The sequence below is a fragment of the Lissotriton helveticus genome, chromosome 2_2 (genome assembly GCF_964261635.1).
Source record: "Lissotriton helveticus chromosome 2_2, aLisHel1.1, whole genome shotgun sequence".
NCBI classification, from domain to species: domain Eukaryota; kingdom Metazoa; phylum Chordata; class Amphibia; order Caudata; family Salamandridae; genus Lissotriton; species Lissotriton helveticus.
In genome coordinates, this window is record NC_136060.1 from 344,008,212 (window position 1) to 344,030,533 (window position 22,322).

General features: G+C 43.8%; 1 protein-coding gene and 1 long non-coding RNA gene across 3 annotated transcripts in view; one reads left to right on the forward strand and one right to left on the reverse strand.

The window, feature by feature from the left end:
• Positions 1–22,322, reverse strand: part of LOC144821832 (uncharacterized) — a 323,067-nt gene that overhangs the window by 176,552 nt on the left and 124,193 nt on the right. The gene's annotated exons all lie outside the window — the stretch shown is intronic.
• Positions 1–22,322, forward strand: part of LOC144821831 (uncharacterized) — a 263,693-nt gene that overhangs the window by 175,638 nt on the left and 65,733 nt on the right. The window contains exon 3 of the mRNA XM_078678996.1: positions 11,786–11,893. Coding sequence (XP_078535122.1) covers positions 11,786–11,893 — 108 coding nt within the window. The remainder of the gene's footprint in view (positions 1–11,785; positions 11,894–22,322) is intronic.

The window sequence follows — 22,322 nt, forward strand, 5'->3', positions numbered from 1 at the left end:
TGTCTACCACAGCTAGCACTTTTTCTAAATTAGCTTGATCAATAGCTCTAAGCCTAGAAGCAGCTTCAATCTGAGACAGTTTCCAAACTTCATTGTAAGCAGCCTATATCCATCTTTTCGAACTTCCACCCGCAGGGCCCTTAACAAAATCATTTAAATTGACTGATTCAGTGAGTTTATACAAATGCGATTTGACAGACGCTAAGGATGAATGTCTCAGCCAACTCTGGCACAACTTGCCAACAGAATAGGTGGTGACTGAATGGTGAGTTGGTAAACGGGGATCAACTCTAACCGCCGTATAGCCAGGGTTCAGACCCATAAAGCGGTGCTGGCAGGAATCTGCACTTTTTTTCATAGCAACAAGCCTTCAGGATTAATGCTGGAAACATTAAAAGAGGAATTACTAAGCAGTGCCTGTATTTCACTTAGGGGTGTAATGGTAAAATTATTCCAATGGGGGTATGCACCCAAATCAGGAAAGGAAAGAGTATTTAATTTTTTAGAAGTAGCCAATCAAAAGCATGTTGTTTGCAAAATAGTGTCATTCAGAAACAACATATGGTACGGGATGAGACAAGCGCAATGCAAAGCCTCACTGCCTTGCACTTTCCAACATTTAGAACCCTGTGGGAGCGAGGGCTTGATAAACAGGCGTGGAGGCTGCAATATAGGTTTGAAAGTAGGTTTATTGATATTAGAGGAATGAGGAAGTGGTTGGGGATTGAGAATTCCTTCTTCTTTTGAGTTTTCCCGAGATGAGTCAGAGGAACCAGAGGTCTGTGTTGTTGTTCTCTTGCCTTCTAGGTCGTCGGGACCGGGTTGGTTGTTCCGGAGGCTCATAGGAGAAGGGAAAATAGACAAAGGGGAATTGTCAGAATGGAGTTCTGTTTAACAAATTTGGTTACCGTCACCACACCCTTGTTTGTCAGGACATGCCAATGGCAAGTGGTCTTAAAAATTGTGGGATGGGTTGTGCATCTTAAAGTGCCTAAGAGGGGATATTGGTGTATATGTTCCAACAGTGAACAGCCAATAAACATAGATAGAATAATGTACCAACACTAGAATACTTCGCAAAACAGCGTGGTACAAATCAGTCTTTCAGGTTTCACTTTACCCAGTGTGCTTTCCACCCACTGTACTCTCACCCGCCCTACCCTTGGTGTGTCCCCGAGTCAGTTAACTCACCGACCCCGCCGTAACTCTCTTCCGAGTTACGGCCGCCTTCCAGCCTCCTCCGGACACCACCAGTCCTCCGACCAGTTTTCCTCTTCAGGGTTGTCAGGGCCGCTGTTCTGGATATCGGGTCCCGCGTCTTCTCTCTCGGGTCCCGCGTCTTCTCTCTCGGGTCCCGCGCCTTCTCTCTCGGGTCCCGCGCCTTCTCTCTCGGGTCCCGCGCCTTCTCTCTCGGGTCCCGCGTCTTCTCTCTCGGGTCCCGCGTCTTCTCTCGTCCTCGCCGTATCCGCGTCTCTCCTCCTTCTTCCTCTGACCTGCCCTTGCGCGCAGGTTATTGGTTCTTGCCTCTCACTTCCGGGGCATGGGGGTTGGACTTCCGGATCACGCGAGCGATCGCCAGTCCCCTGTGAAGATACATGAGAGTCATGCAGGGGTAGTAGTTCTCGGGAGGTGTCGTGACACCATGGACGTCCCTGCAAGTTCCGGGTAAGGGCGGGATCCTCCTCACAAACCCCCAAACAGATTTAAGATCAATAGTATCTCTCCACATTTCATAGCCCCCAACAGCCAACTGGTCTACGAAGGACTTCGAATAAAGTAATTTGTTGTGGGTAAGTCTAACCCTAGAAAATGACTTTCCAGTCAATTTAAAATAAAATGCATTAGGGTTGTATTGATCAAAATCAGTAAAATAGGAAAACGTTTTCAAAAACGTTTTAGAGCTGCCTTCCACTGGAGCGGGACAATGTTCCCACTGTGTGAAATTAACCATGCTTCTGAATGAGCTAGTCTTATGCAGAAAGTGATTGCCAAAATGTTGGTAACAGTACAAATCACCATAATTGGCATACTCTAAATATAAATCTTCAGCATCGAAGGCAGCATAATATTTCAAATCAATAAATAAAGCCTCAACCGCTTTAACATCCCAATCATCAGAGCGAATATTCTGCTCAACCACATCCCCCATAGAAACACGGAGTACATTGGGAACATTAACAACCTCTTTGGGACCATGAATCTGGAACTCTACAGCATCCCATACAATCCCATCCAAAATGGGCCAAGCAGTAATATCCACAAATGTCTGGTCCCTGCTCATAATGTGCGAAGAGGAGTGGGGAGCCAAAGTTCCACCAATCACTCGAACTGACATTCGCTCTTCAACACAGTGTCCATTGATAAACCGAAAAAAATATACCACAAATCCTATGGACCTGAACAAAAAAACTGCAATCAGCACCAGCCAAATGCAAATCCAAGGTGGGATCAAAAAATGTCTTTCAAACCAGGAAACAAAAAGTTAAACTTTTGAAGGGGTCTTTGATGTGGATGAGCCAGTGTCAAATGAAAAACGGGATTGATTAGACACAAGGGTTTCCAAATCAGGCATAGACAAGTAAGTTGGATAAGTATATTCTGTGTCATAAAGAGGATCACCAGCAGGTAGATTCACAATAGGATTCGTAAGTGGACTCATTTCAATGGCAACATCAGGCCCGATGGCAAGATCCGGGGCCAAAACAGAGTGACGCACCATTGCTGGACACGAAACCGCAGACGTCATACTATACAGTATCGGCCACCCTGTGTGGTTTGACATGGTCAATTGAAATGTACCTGTTCCCGTTTTGACCAGGAAGAGGAGGTAAAATGACCGTTCGTGTACCCTGCACATCAAGCACGGCAACTGGAGCTCGATAGGAAGGACCAAATTATTTTTTGTTGTCGATCTTCTCTCGGACCAGTTCTCCAACCTGGGGTAGCCAACTGACTACCGGAATCTGCAACGCAGCTTCAGACGTGGAGGGCAAGTGTTCCTTTGCAAGACTGTCTCTGGTCTTTTGAGGATTCTGCAAAAGGATGCGGCTCCCGCCGCCATGTCTAGAATGTCAAGGTTCGGAACAAACATCTGAATGCCAAAGAGCATTTCATATGGGGTCCGCCCACCCAGAGACCTTCGAGGGAGATTATTAAGTGCACGTTGTACGCTATGCAAGTGGGTAAGCCAATCCCTGCCTGCACCCAACACCTTTGCTGTCAAAGATTGCTTTAAGTCACCGTTCATCCGCTCCACAACACTATTACCCTCAGGCCTGTATGGAGACGAAAATTTGACTTGGACCCCCAATGAACCCATGGCATCCTTGTAGGCCTTAGAGGCGAAATCTGGACCCTTGTCCGAATGGAAGATGCCACATGCAAAAATTCCCACAAAGACACGCAAATCTCTTATGACAGTTATGGCATCGGTGCTCCTTTGAGGCCACAGCCACACAAAGGGCGTGCGAGTCAACTGCTACTAAGATGTACTTATGTGCAGTATCAGAGGACAAAGGACAGCAGTGATCCAAATAAACACACGGAAGTGGCTTATTAGATATGTACAACTGAGTTTGGGGCGGGCGTGCAGCAGAAGAAGGCTTACTTTGCTTAAAAATGCCACATTGTAGGACAAAATCACGCGTCTGTTTATACAAACCCCGCCCCAATATCGTTGTTGAAGGAGAGATACAGTAGCTGATACGCCGGCATGCGCCGAAGCCATCCCCGCATGGGCTGCTGTAATCAAAGCCTGTCTGCGGTCCGCGTTGGGAATCAGTCTGTCACCAACGTCGTTAATTCTCACATAAGGAACTTTATCAGGACTTAAGTGATAAGAGTACTTTGAAGGGAAGCCCTTATAATAATTACCTCCCTTCTCAGTTGCGGCAATAGCTGCCAAGATGTCATCATCAATCTTACTTTTGGAACATGTAACCGCTGCCACTGCAAATGTTGCTTCTGCTGTCTTTGCAGCTTCGTCTGCGAGACAGTTGCAAACTGTGTGAACTCCCACTTGCTGATGACCCAGAGTATGAATTACAAAAAGGGGAGACGTTCTTTAAGTTCCGCTACTCGAACCCAGATCATTTTATGTTTTATTGTGCGACCTTTGGAGTCACGATAATCATGTGGAGTCAAAAAGGGTAGATTGTCATTGAAAGACTGTACACAGTAGTAGGAATCACTTACAATAAGAGTAGTCACACTGGGGTCCTCGTACTCCAATGCAAGCATCACGTAGTTCTGATAATTGGGCGGTACATTCCCCTAATGTCTGTGTATGCATGACATCGGACTTGAATTCACCATCCACCACTCTACCAACCACAATTGCACAGGCCGCAGAATATGTGGTCTAGAACCCGTAGCCGCTTGAGCACTTCCATCAGTGTAAATGATACAACGAAAATCCTCCAGTGGGCACATAGTCAGAGGAGCAGGATACTGCAAAAACTTCTGAGTCTGCAAAGAGGAATTGAAAATGAACGTTACATCCAGGGATGTCAAGGATGTGGCCCATTGTATCCACCGAGGGTGCATAGCCTTGGAATTTGGTACACTGGTCTTCGTCACTGCCTCCAAGGCAGGATACGGAGTAACAACCACAATGCGTTTTCCCTGCGACAGTGCATGTTCCTTAAGAATTGCCATTTGCACTGCTGTCAAAACTTTTTCCACAGTGGAAAACCACAACTCGGCCGAAGTGTACAGGTGTGACTTGTAAGCAATAAGCACTGTGTCTCCCTCATTAAAAAAGAGGTATGTGAAACCCACCGCCCCTGGCACAATTCTTATCACCAGGTTCGTGTGGTTGTCACGAGTCGAAAAGAATTTAGATTCAAGTAGGTCAGCCTGCAAAGATTGCAAGATGGCTGAATGTTCTGGCAGCCAGCACGATTTGGAGAAAGTAGGTTGTATCAACGCATAAAGAGGCTTGATAAACTAGGCATATTCCAGAATGTATGTACAAAGCCCAATAAGATTGTAATTGTTTCAGCGTTGTAGGAGCGTGCAAAAGAGCGCATTTCTGCAAGAAGTGAGGAGCCAAACCTCTACCTTCATTGTTGAGCTCGTAGCCCAGGAACAACACTGTGTATTCTGCAATGTGTGATTTTGCAAAGTTGAATTTATAGCCAAAGTCCGCAAAACGGCAAATAATGCGGTCAACACGGCACAGATGCGGCCATAATTCGTTGTCTGTGAGATAAATGTCATCCACATACGAACATGCATCTGCATCGAGTCTCTCAAGCAGAGAGACAACACGGCAGCAAAAACGCCTGGACTGATCTTGTAGCCCACGGGCAAGCGAAGAAACTGACGTTGTTTGCCGCCACAGGTAAAACTCGTCCACTCACTACTAAAAGGGTACAAGTTATAGGCAAAGAAGCCATTGGAAAAGTCAAGTGTGGTTTTTAACCTTTTACGCACAAGACTATCCACTAGAGCAGATCTGTGAGTATTCTGCACCGCACACGTAGGACAATGTGAGTTTAAGTGGCAGTAATCCAATACCAAACGGTACGAGCCATCGGGCTTGGTCACAGTAAAAAGTGGGTTATTCATCGGAGACACAGACGTTTCAATTACACCTTGATATTCCAATTGTTCAAGGATTTCGGCTACAGAGGCTTTCGCCTCACGCCGTATGGGGTATTGGGGTTGTGGCTGTGGCATTGACCGCAAAGGGATCTCATGTCAACGAGATAATTTGTCCCATCCACAATGAGTTCAGTACAACGCCGGCGCAAGCGCCTTAGCCCAATCTTCTGCAAACTGCAGTGCCTGCTCCTTCAGCACAGTGTACGTGAAAGAGGGGAGGATCACCTACTCCCCTTGCGGAGCGGCAAAAATGTCATAAGTAGTCGTTAGATTTTCCCAAAAGACCCCTTTTATGGTACGTTCTATGTCACCTTCAATCACAAGGACTATTTCATAAAGCCTGTCAGTGGGAGCCACTCTGGTGTCTGCTATCTCAACAACAACAAAGGTGTCAGTTGCTGTCACCTTCAGTAGTGGACGCAGCGCCTCTCGAATGATGGTAATCTCCGCCGCGCTGTCCAGCAGGGTCAGAGCCCATGTCAGATTCCGAAGCTGCGTTCTCACTATCTGTGGCATATCTCGCTGTTACAGCAGCAACTTTCTTCTTCTGAAACTGGGTTCTCTGACGCCTTGTCTCGTTCTGCTTGCCTTTTCCGTCAGCCTTACGAGGCTGCTCACGGCTTTGTTGGGCACCTTGACCTCTGCCTCCGCCTCCTCCACCGGTGGTTGCAACCGATATTTCCTGCAAAGAGCGAGGAGAACTTTGTTCAGGAGCCTGAAACCTATCAGGCGACTTAATAGTACTGCGGTCCGCAAATCATATTTACACTCAACAGGGGCAGGCGTAGGTGAAGCGAGACGGGAACCCTGTTTCTGCTGCTTCCTCCCCTGTTTTTAGTTCTTACTCCAATTTTGTTTCTTAATTTTTGGGCGCCACCCTTATCAGATGACCCTTGCTGAGCTTGCTGCTTTTCTTTCTTCGCAAAAGGCTTAACACATAACTATTACGGCCCATGATCTTATAAGCCTCCGTAATAATTTTCGGCAACTGACAGGGTTTGTCTGCGTCGGGCACCTCGCGCGGAGCATTAGAGACTTGGAAACTTACAGCATCTCCCTTGACATTAGCAGGGACGAGATCACGTACCATATCAAACGCTCCCACGAGGCGCATTCCCAACTCCACTGCAGCCTCTGATCCGTGCTCATATTGAACACGCTTGATCACAATGGGCAAAACAGTCATTGACGGGGTGCCAAGGCACCGAGTGTAGACTGCTACAAAAATCACCCCCCAAGTTGTACACTCAGTCACGTCGGGCACTAAGTCTTTCGCACTAAGTTTTTCTGCAAACTCACTGTGAGAATCCTGTGCTTCTCAACAGGACTCGTATTTGGGAACACTGCTTCCAGTTGGTCAAATTTCTCGGCAAACCAAATAGGCATTCCTTCCTTATCTTGGGGACGCTTGCCCATGACCGCATTAACCATGACGGGACTAAGTTTGAGTCCACCACCGCCAACTGGATGAGCTGCACCAGCCGGGGCCCCACCCGGGAAGTTGCGAGAAATGTAGTGAACCAGACCCCCTAATAACTGCTACCAAAGAGGCATACAGGGGTCGGAGCTGTTGGCCTGTCAAAGCACCCGCCTGGGGATGCGGAGTGTAAGCAGCCAACACAGGCCAAGTAGCGCCTGGTATGGACAACGGTCCTTGTCTGACCACTGTAATAACGTGTGGGAGGGCGCCATTAAACCAAACGGCATGGTGCCAAACTGAAATCGGAATTTCTACTGTCCGATATGGAGCATACACTGCAGGAACATCAGCGGGTGTAGACGAGTGATAAACACCAGAAACAGCATCCACTGCGGGAAATGTGACCCAGGAGTAATACAACTCAAACGGGTATGCTACGTCAGCAGAGACTACAAAAATCACCGCCTGTCCCTCAAGAGAAACGAGGTATTCCTGCAAGTGATTACACACAGCTACACGACTGTGAGCTGGGATATCAACCGCAGCCATAACGAAACAGCAATAAAGAAGCACTAGACAATACTAGAATGCACAACTGGGTTGTAATTCAAAAAGGTAACCTTTGAAAATGAACAAGCTTGTAACAACCTATGTTAATATAGGTAGGTCTTTAATCCGTCACTACCGTCAACCGGAAACAATAGTGAGGGGGGTGTAGACAGATATAAGCACTATTTAAGTGTCTCACAATAAGACCACACTCATTGGCGGTGCCATGTAACAGGGATTCTGCACAAACACAGAACTGTGCACAGAGACTTAGGACCTCAGTGAATTAGGGTGTCCCAAAACTCACCTTAGTATCCAAAATCCCCTACCAGACTAGCAACCAGTGTCACATTAGCTCCTATAGCAAAAAAACAATGATTAGACAAGAGCTCTCACTTTTCACTGTGCATGGAGGGAGATTTATGGTCAAAAAGAACAAGGGAACCCACAAGGTGAGTAAGGACCTTGGATGGTAATTCATATACAGAAACAGTGGTCCGTAAACAAATATAATCTCAGGTACAATAAATGTAGACTGAAATCAGAGCTATATTACATATGTCCAGCCAGACAGTAATTTAATAATGAGAAAAGTTGGGGCAACCGTAGTTGCAAACATTAATGTAGTAGGACACAATCCTGTATCCTCTCTAGGACACGACAGGTACAAAACAAACACATAGGCATTTCAGGCAAGTTAAGTGAAGCTTGTTACATTGCAGGTATTGTCAAGCTTTTACGAGACAGTAAATGCACTAGCTTTGCACAATGGAATAATGCACAGAACTGTCAAAAAAGAGTCAACAATATTTCGATCCTTTCAACAAGATATTAGGATCATCTTCAGGACATTAAGGGTACATGCCTGATACGATAACAGACATTGCCTGTGGAAGAGGGAAAAGGGTTGGGAGAGGGAGAGGATAGAATTTGAAACCTGATGGTGAAATCTAAAAACAACAAGTTGTGATAACGCGAGTACTTTTCAAACTGCTGTGTAAGTGAGAGAAAAGGTTTTAAGACCTAAAACATGCTGTGCCCAAAATGGGCCTGTGAAAGTAATGGCGTGAGGACACTGGTTGACAGGCCAACGGTGGACGGTACACCATACTCAAGGGGTACTGGTGTGCAACTGGTGCCAGGCAAAACCATGCGCAACAACGTGCTGTCAAGGGCGCTCAAAAAAGTGTCAAATCAGGCAATTCAACTGAAACCACAGCGATTAGTTACATTGGTTGTGAAAGTCCATACTTCAAGCTAGAAATTGTACTGGAACAGACAAGCACATGAGGTGTTAAGAACACTCAAGACCTTATGCAATTATGAGCCGTCACGGACGCTCAGCAAAAAGTTGGGGGCACAGGACGACTTTGCAACAAGGCTTCCTTCTGCTCCTCTGTTGGTTCTTTGTGCACATCTCTTGCTTCTTTCTGCACATTTATTTGTCTTTCTGGACTTCTGTTGCCTCTTTCTACACTTCTCTTGCCTCTTTCTGCACCCCTGTTCCCCAATTTTGCACTTTCCATGCTTCTTTCTGCACCTGTCTTGCTTCTTTCTGCACGCCTGTTGTCTCTTTATGTAACTCTTTTGCCTCTTTCTGCACTTTTCTTGCCTTTTTCTGCACATCTCTTCCCTCTTTGTGCAATTCTGTAGCCTCTTTCTACACCTCTCTTCCCTCTCTCTGCACCACTCTTGCCTTGTTTTGTACCTCTGTTGCTTCTTTCTGCACTTCTCTTGACTCTTTTTGCACCCTTTGTGCCTCTTTCAGCACCTCTGTTGCTTCTTTCTGCACTTCTCTTCCTTCTTTCTGTACTCCTCGTGCCTCCATTTGCACCTCTGTTGCTTCTTTCTGCACTTCTATTGGTTCTTTCTGCACTGCTCTTGCCTCTTTCAGCGTGCCTCTTGCCTCTTTGAGCACCTCTGTTGCTTCTTTCTGCACTTCTGTCTCCTCTTTCTGCACCTCTCCTGCCTCTTTGTGCACCTCTGATGCTTCTTTCTGCACTTCTATTGCCTCTTTCTGCATCCCTCTTGCTTCTTTATGCAGCTGACTTGCCTCTTTGAGCACCTCTCTTGCTTTTTCCTGCACCTCTCTGGACTCTTTTAGCACCTCTGTTACTTCTTTCTGCATCTCCCTTGCTACTTTCTGCACCTCACTTGCCTCGTTCAGCACCTCTGTTGCTTTTTTCTTCAGATCTCTTACCTCTTTTTGTACCCCTCTTTTCTTTCTGCACCTCTATTGCTTCTTTCTGCATCCCTTTCTCTCTTTCTGTACCTTTCATGCCTGTTTCTGCATCTCTTTTGCCTCTTTCTGCACTTGTCTTGCCTCTTTCTGCACCACTTTGCCTCTTGATGCTCCTCTGCTGATTCTTTCTGTACTTCCATTGCCTCTTTTAGCATTTCTCTTGCTTTTTTCTGCACCTCATTTGCCTCTTTCAGCATGTCTGTTGCTTTTTTGCAGATCTCTTGCCCCTTTGTGCACCTCACTTGCCTGTTTCAGCACCTCTGTTGCTTTTTCCTGCAGATTTATTGCCTGTTTCTGCACCCCTCTTTGTTCTTTCTGCACCTCTCTTGCCTCTATCTGCACCCCGTTTCCTCTTTCTGCACCTTTCCTGCCTGTTTGTGCACCCCTCTTGCCTCTTTCTGTACCTCTGTTGCCTCTTTCTATACTTCTATTGCTCTTTCTGCACCCTTTGCGCCTCTTTCAGCACCTGTTACTTCTTTCTGTATTTCTCTTCCTTCTTTCTGCACCCCTCCTGCCTCTTTCTGTACCTCTCTTGCATCTTTGTGCACCCCTCCTACCTTTTTCAGCACCCCTCTTGCCTCTCTCTCCATCCCTCTTCCCTCTTTATGCACCTCCTTCGTTCTTTCTGCACTGCTCTTGCTTGCCTCTTTCTGCACTTATCTTGCTTCTTTCTACACCTCTGTTGCTTCATTCATCAATTCTCTTGCCTCTTTCGGCACTTCTATTCCTTCTTTCTGCACCCCTCCTGCCTCCTTCTGTACCTCGCTTCCCTCTTTGTGCACCTCTCCTACCCCTTTCTGCACCCCTTTTGCCTCTTTTTACATCTCTGTTTGTTCTTTCTCCACTTGCTTCTTTCTGCACCTCACTTGCCTCTTTCTGCACTTCACTTGCTTTTTTCTGCACCTCTCTTGCCTTTTTCAGCACCTCTGTTGCTTCTTTCTACACTTCTCTTACCTCCTTCTTCACCACTTAGTTAGAGGATGTTTTAATTCCCCTGCCCTATTATGCACTAGGGTCATACAGGTAAGGTCATGCCAATCAAAGGGGTACCCCAAACCATAGTGTACCCTAGTGTTTGTAGGTGTTTTAACTGTATTCTAAGTGTCTTTCAGCATAGCAGTGGCTCTAGGCCTGGTTAGTCAGACTCAGTTACCACCAGTAACCGTCAGCAAAAAGTTGGGGGCACAGGATGACTTTGCAACAAGACCTCTTTCTGCTCCTCTGTTATTTCTTGTGCACATCTCTTGCTTCTTTCTGCACATTTCTTCATCTTTCTGGACTTCTGTTCTCTTTCTACATTTCTCTTGCTTCTTTCTTTCTTCCTCTTTCTGCACATGGCCTACCTCTGTAGGCACAGTTAGAAATTACAATTTAAAAAACCTTTGAAATTCACTAAAAAAAACCACAGATTTCAGGGATGTCATCAGGGATATCACTGACCATGTCATGAATGATGTAATATGTGACGTCATCAGCACTGCATTGCGGGGGCGCGAGTTATAGTTAGCTCAACTAACTATACCGGCCGAATTTCTCTGGTTTTGTACGAGTGAAATGTCCGACTAACTATTACGTCCCTGAAACCTGTGTTTTTTTCAGTAAATTTCTAAGGTTTTTTAAATACTAATTTTTAACTATAACGTCCCTGAAACCAATGGTTTTTTTCAGTGAATTTCAAAGGTTTTTAAATGCTAATTTCTAACTATAACGTCCATGAAACCTGATTTTTTTCATTAAATATATATATAAATATATTCATATATATATATATATAAATGTATATACACACACATATATATATTAATATATATATTTCTTTATACTTTGCTAATGTGAATTTTGGTTTTTTTGTCCTTTTTTGTAAATTACTCAATTGAACATTTGAATGAAAGAACTTCCAATGTGTTTGTCTTATTTTTAAAGTCTAATATTGAAATTCTCATTGTATCTTTGAAATTTAATTGCAGAAAATGACGAACAAAAGCATTACAATAAATTGGCTATTCTTTTAATATTTCTCCTGGGAATACCAGTATGTTTCTATTGCAAGAGGATGCAAAAGCCAAGAATCAAAGGTAATAATGTTATTTTTAAAGTAAAACCTGGGAGCACATGTACGATCCAGTCTCTGTTGTGGACATTTTAATGACTCTCATGTTGCCTCAAAATTATCAGTCTTATTAAGCTCCATGTCTGATGCAGGATTAGAGCATTTATCCAGCCAGCGCAGCACTTGTTGTCCCCTCCTCACATGTCAGTAGTGCTCCATTGCTAAGCTTTTACTCTCACCTACACCTTGACCACTGACTGCCTGTGCCAACTACTGACACCCTCATCTCAAGGGTTTTGAAAAAATCCCAAGCTGTACATTGTTATGCCGGGCCATAAGCAGGGATAGATGTTTTTCGGTGCATGGCCTAAGAAACAGAAAGAGGTCTTGGATTTGACAGGTACCCATCACAATATCTATTAAACATATCACAATATGGTGGGAGTTTTGAAACACAGCATATTTTGCAGTATTTTTTAAAGTATTAGAATTATTCTACTATTGTGATAATTAATAGGCAATGACTCCTCTTACCGCACAGTGAGTCAGGAACATTGAGATTTTTTTCAATAAATCTGTGTCAAATGGTGTTTCACCAGAACCTCCGACCAATAAAAAGTGATGAGAACAGAATAGAACATAAAAGTAATTATGCACAGAGGTGTATGTTGTTCCTATATGCATCTTTATCAAAATGTGATGCATTTCTAGCCACTTTTTTATGAACAATGAATGATAATAATTCATTGTGCATTAAATGCAGTTTTGAACACATTGGCACATAGTAATGAGTACATAAATAAGGTGCATAAAAAGACATAGTTGAAAGTCCGTCAGCACTTCAGTAACTTAATCTGGCTCCAGCAGTAGAGACGACCTCGATAGAATAGTCAGCAGGACAGTTAGACAACACAGGCAAAGAGATTTGGGGAATAATTAACACAACTCAGAGCAAGTATGACAGTGGGTTCACTTCCTTTATTCACAGGAGCAAGTGCTAGCCAGGCAGTCACCCAACTGTCATCCCATAGCCTTGGACTCAGTGTTTAATTTGTGCAGATGCAATTTGTGCAGGCAGTTGGCACCAGCACTCATTTTTGGGGGCCTGGAATCATTTTATATTATTGGACGTTGACCTTGACTAAAGGAGCAAAAGGCAGAAAAGGTAGAAATTGAAGAGGTAGGAAAAAGTTGTGAGAACTATGACAATGGGCAAAAGTAGGGATGAAAAAACATGCAAAATTAAGTAGAAGACAGAAAGTGTAGTGTGGCGGAAGAAAGAAGCAAAAGGTGGAGTTGCCTATTTAAGCTCAGTAGCTTAAGAAACGGTTTATGACACTGATGTGGCAAAATAAAATAAGAAGTCTTTAAGATCCTTATTTTTTTCCAACCAGATTGTATTGGTTTTCAAGGCACAAACAAAATACATTTACACACTGTTCACCATTTCCGTCATAATTGGTACATACAATCTTCTTCCTCTGGCATACTGAACGTAACATTACCATGTAACAAAACATCCCTCCTCCCCCTTTGAGTTGCGGTTGAGTAGGTATTTGCAATCTCTGCATGCTATTGGGTTTTTGTAGGTCGGGCTTCCAGCTTCAGTGTGTGTCACAGTGTTGATCAAAGTCCCCCTTGTTCTAGTGCAGCTGGCTGTGGAGTGCTTGGCCTACTATCAGTGTCTTGCCTGTTGGCTATCAGCTCGCTCACCACTTCTTCCCAAGCTCTGGCCCTCCCTGTCTATTGTACCTATTCCCCTGCTGGCTTCCCTGAGCAATAACCTGCCTTCCGCACCTGCCATTTCTCAAGTTCGTTTGTCCAAAAAACAATCCTGGGCCCCTGGTGCCTTCCAGTTTCTGGCAAATCTCTTTTAGCTAACACATGGGCCAAGTCTTGGAACTTTCCAGTCATCCTATTATTGGCTGTATGGGGGAAAAGTCTTTAAGATCCTTATATATTGTTTTTGAGAAGAAAATAATGGAAATTATGTCTCTTGTGCTAAAGATATTGGAAGAGGTTAGATGTGCTTTAGTAGAACTAGGTTGTGATCCATAAGTTATCTTGTGCAGTGTTCCTTACTCAAACAATATTATAGATGTTAGAGTCAGAAGTGTAGAAGGGATGAATTGTTCTACCTATTCTTCTTTAAACGATCCAGAAGAAGGTGATTTGTTTTAGAATACCTCAGCGTTCCTTCTCTGCTGCTTGTTGTAATATTACTGCTTGAATCACCATCAAAAGCACAGTTTTGCCTCAGAGAGAGTCCAGCTTAATTGTTTACAACTATTAACGCATCCCTACCTTCTGTATATGTTTCAAGTTAATGCAAATTAGCTAGAATTTGTTGTTTTACCCCTGTGGAATGAACACTGAATCAGTTTCCTCCTAGCTGCTCAATTCTCCTACAGTCGAGTTGATTAAGTTCACAAAGTTTAAAAACGGGTGTATTTTCTTCATATTCCAGACTGGATTGATTGAAGGCTGTAGCTCTACAAAAATGCTCCTGAATTTTAAACACTGGGTTCATCCTTTTCATTTCTGGCTTCTTGCTTACTAAATCTACAAAGGAAAAGTGTGAGCCAAATTGCGTGCCTTATAAAGGTATCCACTTTAAAAGGTGATGCAACAGATAATATTTATTTATGAAATTCAGTGTATATATTATCACAGAAAAAGTATTTCAGTTCTAACTTGTTATGACTGCAAACGTTGTTTTCCCCTAGTAAATCGATTTGTGGAAGGGGCATCAAAATCACTTTCTGAAATCTGTGAATTATTAGACTCCAAAGGATGCTTGTGTTGAGTTTTTTTGCTTCCAACCAGTACACAGTCCAGTTTTATTTGATGTAGCGCACATCGTACTTTCTGTAGAATTTTGCTTTAAACTGGAGGAGGGTGGCTTTATTTCCACTACCAACATTCAATATATGTAGAGTCCCCATGCCTTAATTTTCTTCAGGAAGGCAATTTAAAGACTCGAGAGTCTGAAAATGTGTCTCTATAGTTTCATATCTTACAGCCATGCCCCTAGTAGCATAATCGCAAAAAACACAGTTGATGGACAGAATGTAGAACAATGTCATACATTCACCCCAGTACAAGGATCTGGGCCTAAATCCATCGTTTTTTTGCACTCCACACCACCCTGGGTTAGACACTGGCTATATGCAAATCAGCTCTGACCCTGTGCCTCATGGGAACAGTCCAGTCCGAACTACCAAGCCATGTCTTTCCCAGACCGGAATCAAGCATCCAAGGACCTGTTTCTGGCTATCAGCCTTCATCAGCCTGGATAGCTTGACTCCAGTGGTGTGGAGAGCCTGGGACTCACGTCTGAGCATACCCAGCCCACTCGGGGTGAAAATTGAAAAAAACACAGTTGATGGACAGAATGTAGGCTAAAGAACGGTGATGGATTCAACCCAGATCTTTTGACTGAGTCCCTTGCTCACTTTGCCACTGGATTCAAGCAAGCCGGGCTGAAGACGGCTGGAATGCCAGAAACCAGTCCTCAGAAGCTTGTTTCCGGTCCAGGGAAGACATGGCTTGGCAGTTCGGGCTGGACTATTCCCATGAGGCACAGGGTCAGACTGATTTGCATATAGCCATGTCTGAACTGGGGTGGCAGAGTGGGCTAAAGAACGGTGATGGATTCAACCCAGATATTTTGACTGGGTGTGAGTGTTTGATTGATTCAGATGCTCCGTCCATCACCACCTCCTTTTGTACCGCTTTTGGCCGCCATATGTGTGGCAGGGTATGCTCAGACGTGAGTCCCTTGCTCCCTTTGCCACTGGATTCAAGCAAGCCGGGCTGAAGACGGCTGGAATGCCAGAAACCGGTCCTCGGAAGCTTGTTTCCGGTCCAGGGAAGACATGGCTTGGCAGTTCTGGCTGGACTGTTCCCATGAGGCACAGGGTCAGACTGATTTGCATATAGCCATGTCTGAACTGGGGTGGCAGAGTGGGCTAAAGAACGGTGATGGATTCAACCCAGATCCTTTGACTGGGTGTGAGTGTTTGATTGATTCAGATGCTCCGTCCATCACCACCCCCTTTTGTACCCCCTAGTAGCATAATCAGCAGGACATGGTACTTATTCGTTTTTGATTCAAAAATACATGTCTCCCAGTCCATAGATGGCCTACCTTGTGGGTCGGATACACTATTACATTCCACTAACCTAAAATGTCTCTTTATAGATTCATCCTATACAGCCAGGTAAAGGTCTGACTCATTTCTCTGTTCTTGAATTTGACATTTTAAATACTTGTTAAAACTATAACAAAACAGAACCATTGTTATGACTTACTTATTGGAAGTTTTGTTACAAAAGCGCAACAAATTAATAATCTATTCTCTCAGTCATACCACTATTTTTGTTGTGTGAGCGTCCCGACCTGCAATGCAGTAATTAAGCCACAAATCAAAGAATTGGACCCTTATAAGGCAGTAAGTTCCTTATATCAGTACTTTAGCATGATATTGAGATCGAATTTTGGCTCATATTGGAAATGTTGTTAGTTTTTCATAGCGAAGTGACTGCTAAACAATTTAAAAAAAAAGTCAATTCTGTTGATCCATTCCGGAGCTATTAATGAAAAACATATGTCAGCAGCTATTTTTCAACATGGTGCCGGCGATTGTTTGGGCCACTATCTACAATGCTTTAAATGACCATTTGGGTAAAAATAACACTTCTGACAAGTTCCATGTATTGACTTAAAAAATGCATACTTTTATTCATATATTTTGGAAGAAATATTTTATCTTTCCGGACCACCCTAGCTAAGTCAGAATATTTGGTATTGAAATTATAATAAGAGTCATTAAGAAGTCAATATGCATAGGGAATGTAATCTGTTATTATTTATCTGCATCCTTTAACTGATGAAAACCAGTCTGGCTATTTTTTGGGTGTCATGATTATCCCACAGTGTAGACACCCCCAGCATAAAAACTGCATTTTGCTTTTCCATAAGCTTTGTCATACCAGTTGTATCAGGAAAATTAGGAGTTTTGCTGTAATATCTATGAGTATATAGGAATGTCTTGCTTGCTTATTGCCAAGTCCTCGCTTAGCTTATACCTGACACAATTCAACATTGAAATATCTAATAAACAAGGTCAAAATAATTACTTCAAATTAATTCAGATCTCATTGAGATAACATCTAGAATAAGGCCCAAAAATGTGCCTCATGAATAAATTGTGACAAACTTTGAGGTATGCCCTTTTTGGAAGGGAAGGAAGGTTTCCAAATAAGTACATTTGTTCCTACTCTGTCCATTAAGCTTTTGCTTGATCATTTTCATTTTATCATACAGAGACCCGATGATGTCATCTACGAAACAAATTAGTTTGAGATTTAGTAGGTCCTAGAGCCAGAGACTCATAATTCATGTTCCTCACTGAGGTACTGTATCTTGTGAACCCCTTAGTTTATAAGAACAACTGGAGATAAATGAAGATAAATTAACTGGAGGTTAGGACACTAATGGGTTCACAAGAAGAGTCTGGAGCCACAGAATCCTTTCGAAAGACAAAATTACTGCAATGGATTTGTGGGTTGTGAGTTTGATTTGAAAGGCTATTTCTTGGCTTGAATATGCAGATTTAATATGTAAATTAATACGATTTTTTCATTGTCTCTGCTCCCCAACTTTTCGATATTGAAATAAAGTATATATATTTATACTTTTGATTAGAAAACATGTTATTTGCTCTAATTTTTTTTTCTTTTGTCAGAATCATCTGCATCAAGAGTAGTGTACCTAGCTTTAATCTTGTAGAGTAATATTTCTCTTATCGAATAACACCAGCCAATTGTAGGACTTTTCTAAATTCTTACTAAGATTGACACCACACACTGCAGTAGCTTTACAGTTGAACATTATGCACTGCAAAAAAATTATGGAGTCACTACAAAATGTAACCAAAAAAATAAAAGACAACAAAAACTAAATTAATGATGTAATAATAACTGTAAGTCAAAGGCATACACCCCAATACCACCAATCAAAAAATGTGAAAATAAATAATATGGAATTTCTATCAAACTGAAATAACATGTCATCCAAGCCGGCCTATCTCAATTCAGGTTTAAAATAAAATAAACCAAAATGTGGGCATCTTTGAAATATTTTACGAAGAACAACTGTATGTAAAAATGGTCAAAGGCATAAGCTTTCCCTGACTTACCTGATCCAATAATAGAAACATAATTAATAAAAGCAATTCATACAAAATATTTTCAAGCCAGCAAAAACTTATTTAGAAGGTGTGCTTAATAAAGTTAGAATTGATCACAGTGTATTCAGAATGTATAGGCTGCCCAATTTCAAATAGTTGTCCAGCCATTTCTTTTTTTAAATCTGTGTTTATTGTTTTATAAAGCCACACATAGCAATCATACAGCAATGAATAACATTATACCTTACATCATATCAACAATGTCTGCGCTTCCATAGGGTCGCAGGCTAAGCCATGTCTCCTTCAAAAGCTGTTACTATATAAGGAAATTCTCAATAATCATCCAATCACACATATTCCTATTTCAATAGGAGCACATTGTCTATATTGTTATGTCTACTTTTCAGCAATGCTTCCGGTGTGCCCAATCTTCCAATCTCAGATTCCAATATGTACATCAGGTACGGCAAACCTCGTTTCGGGATATTTTGGGGACCATACCTACCCATTACAGTGTGTTAGCACATTTACTCACCACCGGACCAGGCCCCTACCACGTTCCCTACTCCAGGCCCGATCAAGGGGTACCCTCTGGAGTCTCCTCAGTAGGGCCCACCTCCAAATCAGTGTCCGGTATCTGAGGTGCTTTCACTAATGCTTCCCATGCTCTGGCTGCTTCCAGCGCCTTCTCAATATTAGTACCTATAGCCTGCTGCAATCTAACTGTACTCTCACTTTTGGCCCATTTGGGAACTCCGATTTCCACCTCCTTATCGTAGGCCCCCGTTGTGACTTTCATTGGGCTGTGATCTCTCTCTTAGCCAGCAGTAAGCCGAGGTCCAGAAACTTGCTTGTTATCTTTGTCTTAGGGGTGTTTGGGAACCAATGCAATATACAGGTACCTATGTCAGTGTCTATACGGCGCTCTGTAATGCCACAAAGCAGTTCAACTACTTCCTTCCAATATGTTCCCAATTGTCCACAAGTCCACAGCATATGAGGTAACTCGGCCCCCTCTAGGCCGCAACGCGGGCACTGGGCGGTATCCATCCGGAAATATCGGTTGATTCTGGCTGGGGTAAATAAGTCCTATGCAATATAAAGAAATGTATTAATTGAAACCTAGCATTCTGTGTGTTCTTCCATGCCCTTCGTATCAATTAAGCCCACGTCGCTTCCGGTATTTCCTTCCCAAAATACTCCTCCCATTTTCCTCGTAACTCCGTTAACGGGCTCAGGCCTTCCGTGCTCAAGCGCCTATAGAGACTTGTAATCGCCTTAAACGTCCCAGCAGCCATCACCACGTATTGACCCGTCATAGAAGTTTGAGGCTATGAGAGCCCTTCCTTTCAGTGGTGCTGTATAGCTGCGATCAGGGCTGCATGCAGCAAATAGTCCCCTCGTGGCAAATCATACCTGTGAGAAGTTAGCCTGGCATATGAGGTCCACTAGTTCTAGTGGGCACATTGCACCAGTCTAATCAACCCTTATTGATGGTGGTTGTAAAGTCAACCTTATAGAAAGCTATCCTATTGGTAGCATGGACCAGCAGTCAATAGTCTAAGACTTCAGAGAGCATGTGAAGCCAGTTGTTTTACCAATTATAATCCCTTGAATACCAAATGAAAGGACACCACACAAGGTACATATCAAATATATATGTATTTATTCTAAACACAACCCCTCTGCACTCTTTATGAGGTCAGAGGTAAAAGTACATCACAAGTTACTCAATTAGCATACGATAAGTTGCACATATACAGTAATGCCCTAGGGGCCTCACAAACCATATACTAAGAAAGTGGTATAACAACCACGTTGGAAATAGAGAGTAGGCCTAGGGCCTAGGGAATCGCTGGGGCTACACTAAACAATCAAAGGTTAGGTAGTAGCAGGCCCACAGGAGACTCGTGCAGTGTCTAAACATAGGCACGAGTTACCATTGACTTATCATAGGAAACGAAGAAGTTACAAAGGTACTGTTTACGGGTACTTCCGGATGGACTACGACAAAACCCCCTTAGACTAGGACACTTCGAGAGTCAAGCCCACGGGAGCACCAGAGTACTCGTGTTACCTCACCCAGGGAAGCCGGGTGCATAGGTGCCTTTTGGTGTCGGGTTTCGTCGTTGTTTTCTATAGTAATCTGCAAAGAAGTGCTGCAGGCGACCAGAGGACAAGTGTGCGGGTGGATCCAAGGTTGGATCGGAGATGTGTAGAACCTGATAACAGAGGGGACAGAGTCTGGGTCAATAGCCAGTGACCAGGAAGGAACCAGGCGATGTCATGTGCTTGAAGATGAAGAAGATGAGTTTGTCTCTTCAGCCACGAGGTTCAGGAGGCATCGACGATGACCAGGCGCTGGATTTGAGCTGTCCCACAAAGGATCTAGTTGACTGCGGTGTCAGTATCCGGATTGGACCCAACAAGCCTTGGCAACTGCAACCCACGCAGGATGTTGAGATTGGCTCTGTTGCAGACCAGCAAGATCTGTGGCACTTCTCCTTTTTAGGGAAGCTGGAGCAAGCCTGGAGCAACCAGGATCGCAAGTTAGATTCAAGATGGCGTTATTTGTAAACAGCGCGCAGCTGTGGAAACCCCTCCCTTATCGAACAGTCCACCCAGTGGATTCCATTTTGTTTATGATAGTTGCTAGGGGAGACAGAATCCACTATTCCCTCTCCATCCCTCTTTTGTTAACGATTATTTGCAAGCCTGGAGCAACCAGGATCGCAAGTTAGATTCAAGATGGCGTCTTCAGGGGGCTCACTAGCCAACGGGCAAGGAACCGGGAAGACATGTTGACCTCCTATAGAGTGCAGAGGGGTTGTGTTTAGAATAAATACATATATATTTGATATGTACCTTGTGTGGTGTCCTTTCATTTGGTATTCAAGGGATTATAATTGGTAAAACAACTGGCTTCACATGCTCTCTGAAGTCTTAGACTATTGACTGCTGGTCCATGCTACCACTAGGATAGCTTTCTATAAGGTTGACTTTACAACCACCATCAATAAGGGTTGATTAGACTGGTGCAAGGTGCCCACTAGAACTAGTGGACATCATATGCCAGGCTAACTTCTCACAGGTATGATTTTGCCGCGAGGGGACTATTTGCTGCATGCAGCCCTGATCGCAGCTATACAGCACCACTGGAAGGAAGGGCTCTCAGAGCCCCAAACTTCTATGATGTGTCAATACGTGATGATGGCTGCTGGGACGTTTAAGGCGATTACAAGTCTCTATAGGCGCTTGAGCACTGAAGGCCTGCGCCTGTTGACGGAGTTACGAGGAAAATGGGAGGAGTATTTTGGGAAGGAAATACCGGAAGTGACTTGGGCTCAATTGATCCGAAGGGCATGGAAGAACACACAGAATGCTAGGTTTCAATTAATACATTTCTTTATATTGCATAGGACTTATTTACCCCAGCCAGAATCAACCGATATTTCCGGATGGATACCGCCCAGTGCCCGCGTTGCGGCCTAGAGGGGGCAGAGTTACCTCATATGCTGTGGACTTGTGGACAATTGGGAACATATTGGAAGGAAGTAGTCGAACTGCTTTGTGGCATTACAGAGCGCCGTATAGACACTGACATAGGTACCTGTATATTGCATTGGTTCCCACACACCCCTAAGACAAAGATCACAAGCAAGTTTCTGAACCTCGGCTTACTGCTGGCTAAGAGAGAGATCACAGCCCAATGGAAGTCACGACGGGGGCCTACGATAAGGAGTTGGAAATCGGAGTTACCAAATGGGTCAAAAGTGAGAGTACAGTTACATTGCAGCAGGCTATAGGTACTAATAATGAGAAGGCGCTGGAAGCAGCCAGAGTGTGGGAAGCATTAGTGATAGCACTTCAGATACCGGACACTGATTTGGAGGTGGGCCCTGCTGAGGAGACTCCAGAGGGTTCCCCTTGATCGGACCTGGAGTAGGGAAGGTGGTAGGGGCCTGGTTCGGTGGTGAGTGAATGTGCTAACATATGGCAATGAGTAGGTATGGTCCCCAAAATATCCCGAAACGAGGTATGCCGTACCTGATGTACATATTGGATTCTGAGATTGGAAGATTGGGCACACCGGAAGCATTGCTGAAAAGTAGACATAACAATATAGAGGGAAACATCCTTTACAACGCAACTTTTACCAAGCAGTGCCTTTACGATGCAACTTTTACAACGCAAACCATTACAACGCATTGCGCTGGGGGGCGCTCTAGGATAGGGAGTAGGTTTAATGTACTATCCAAC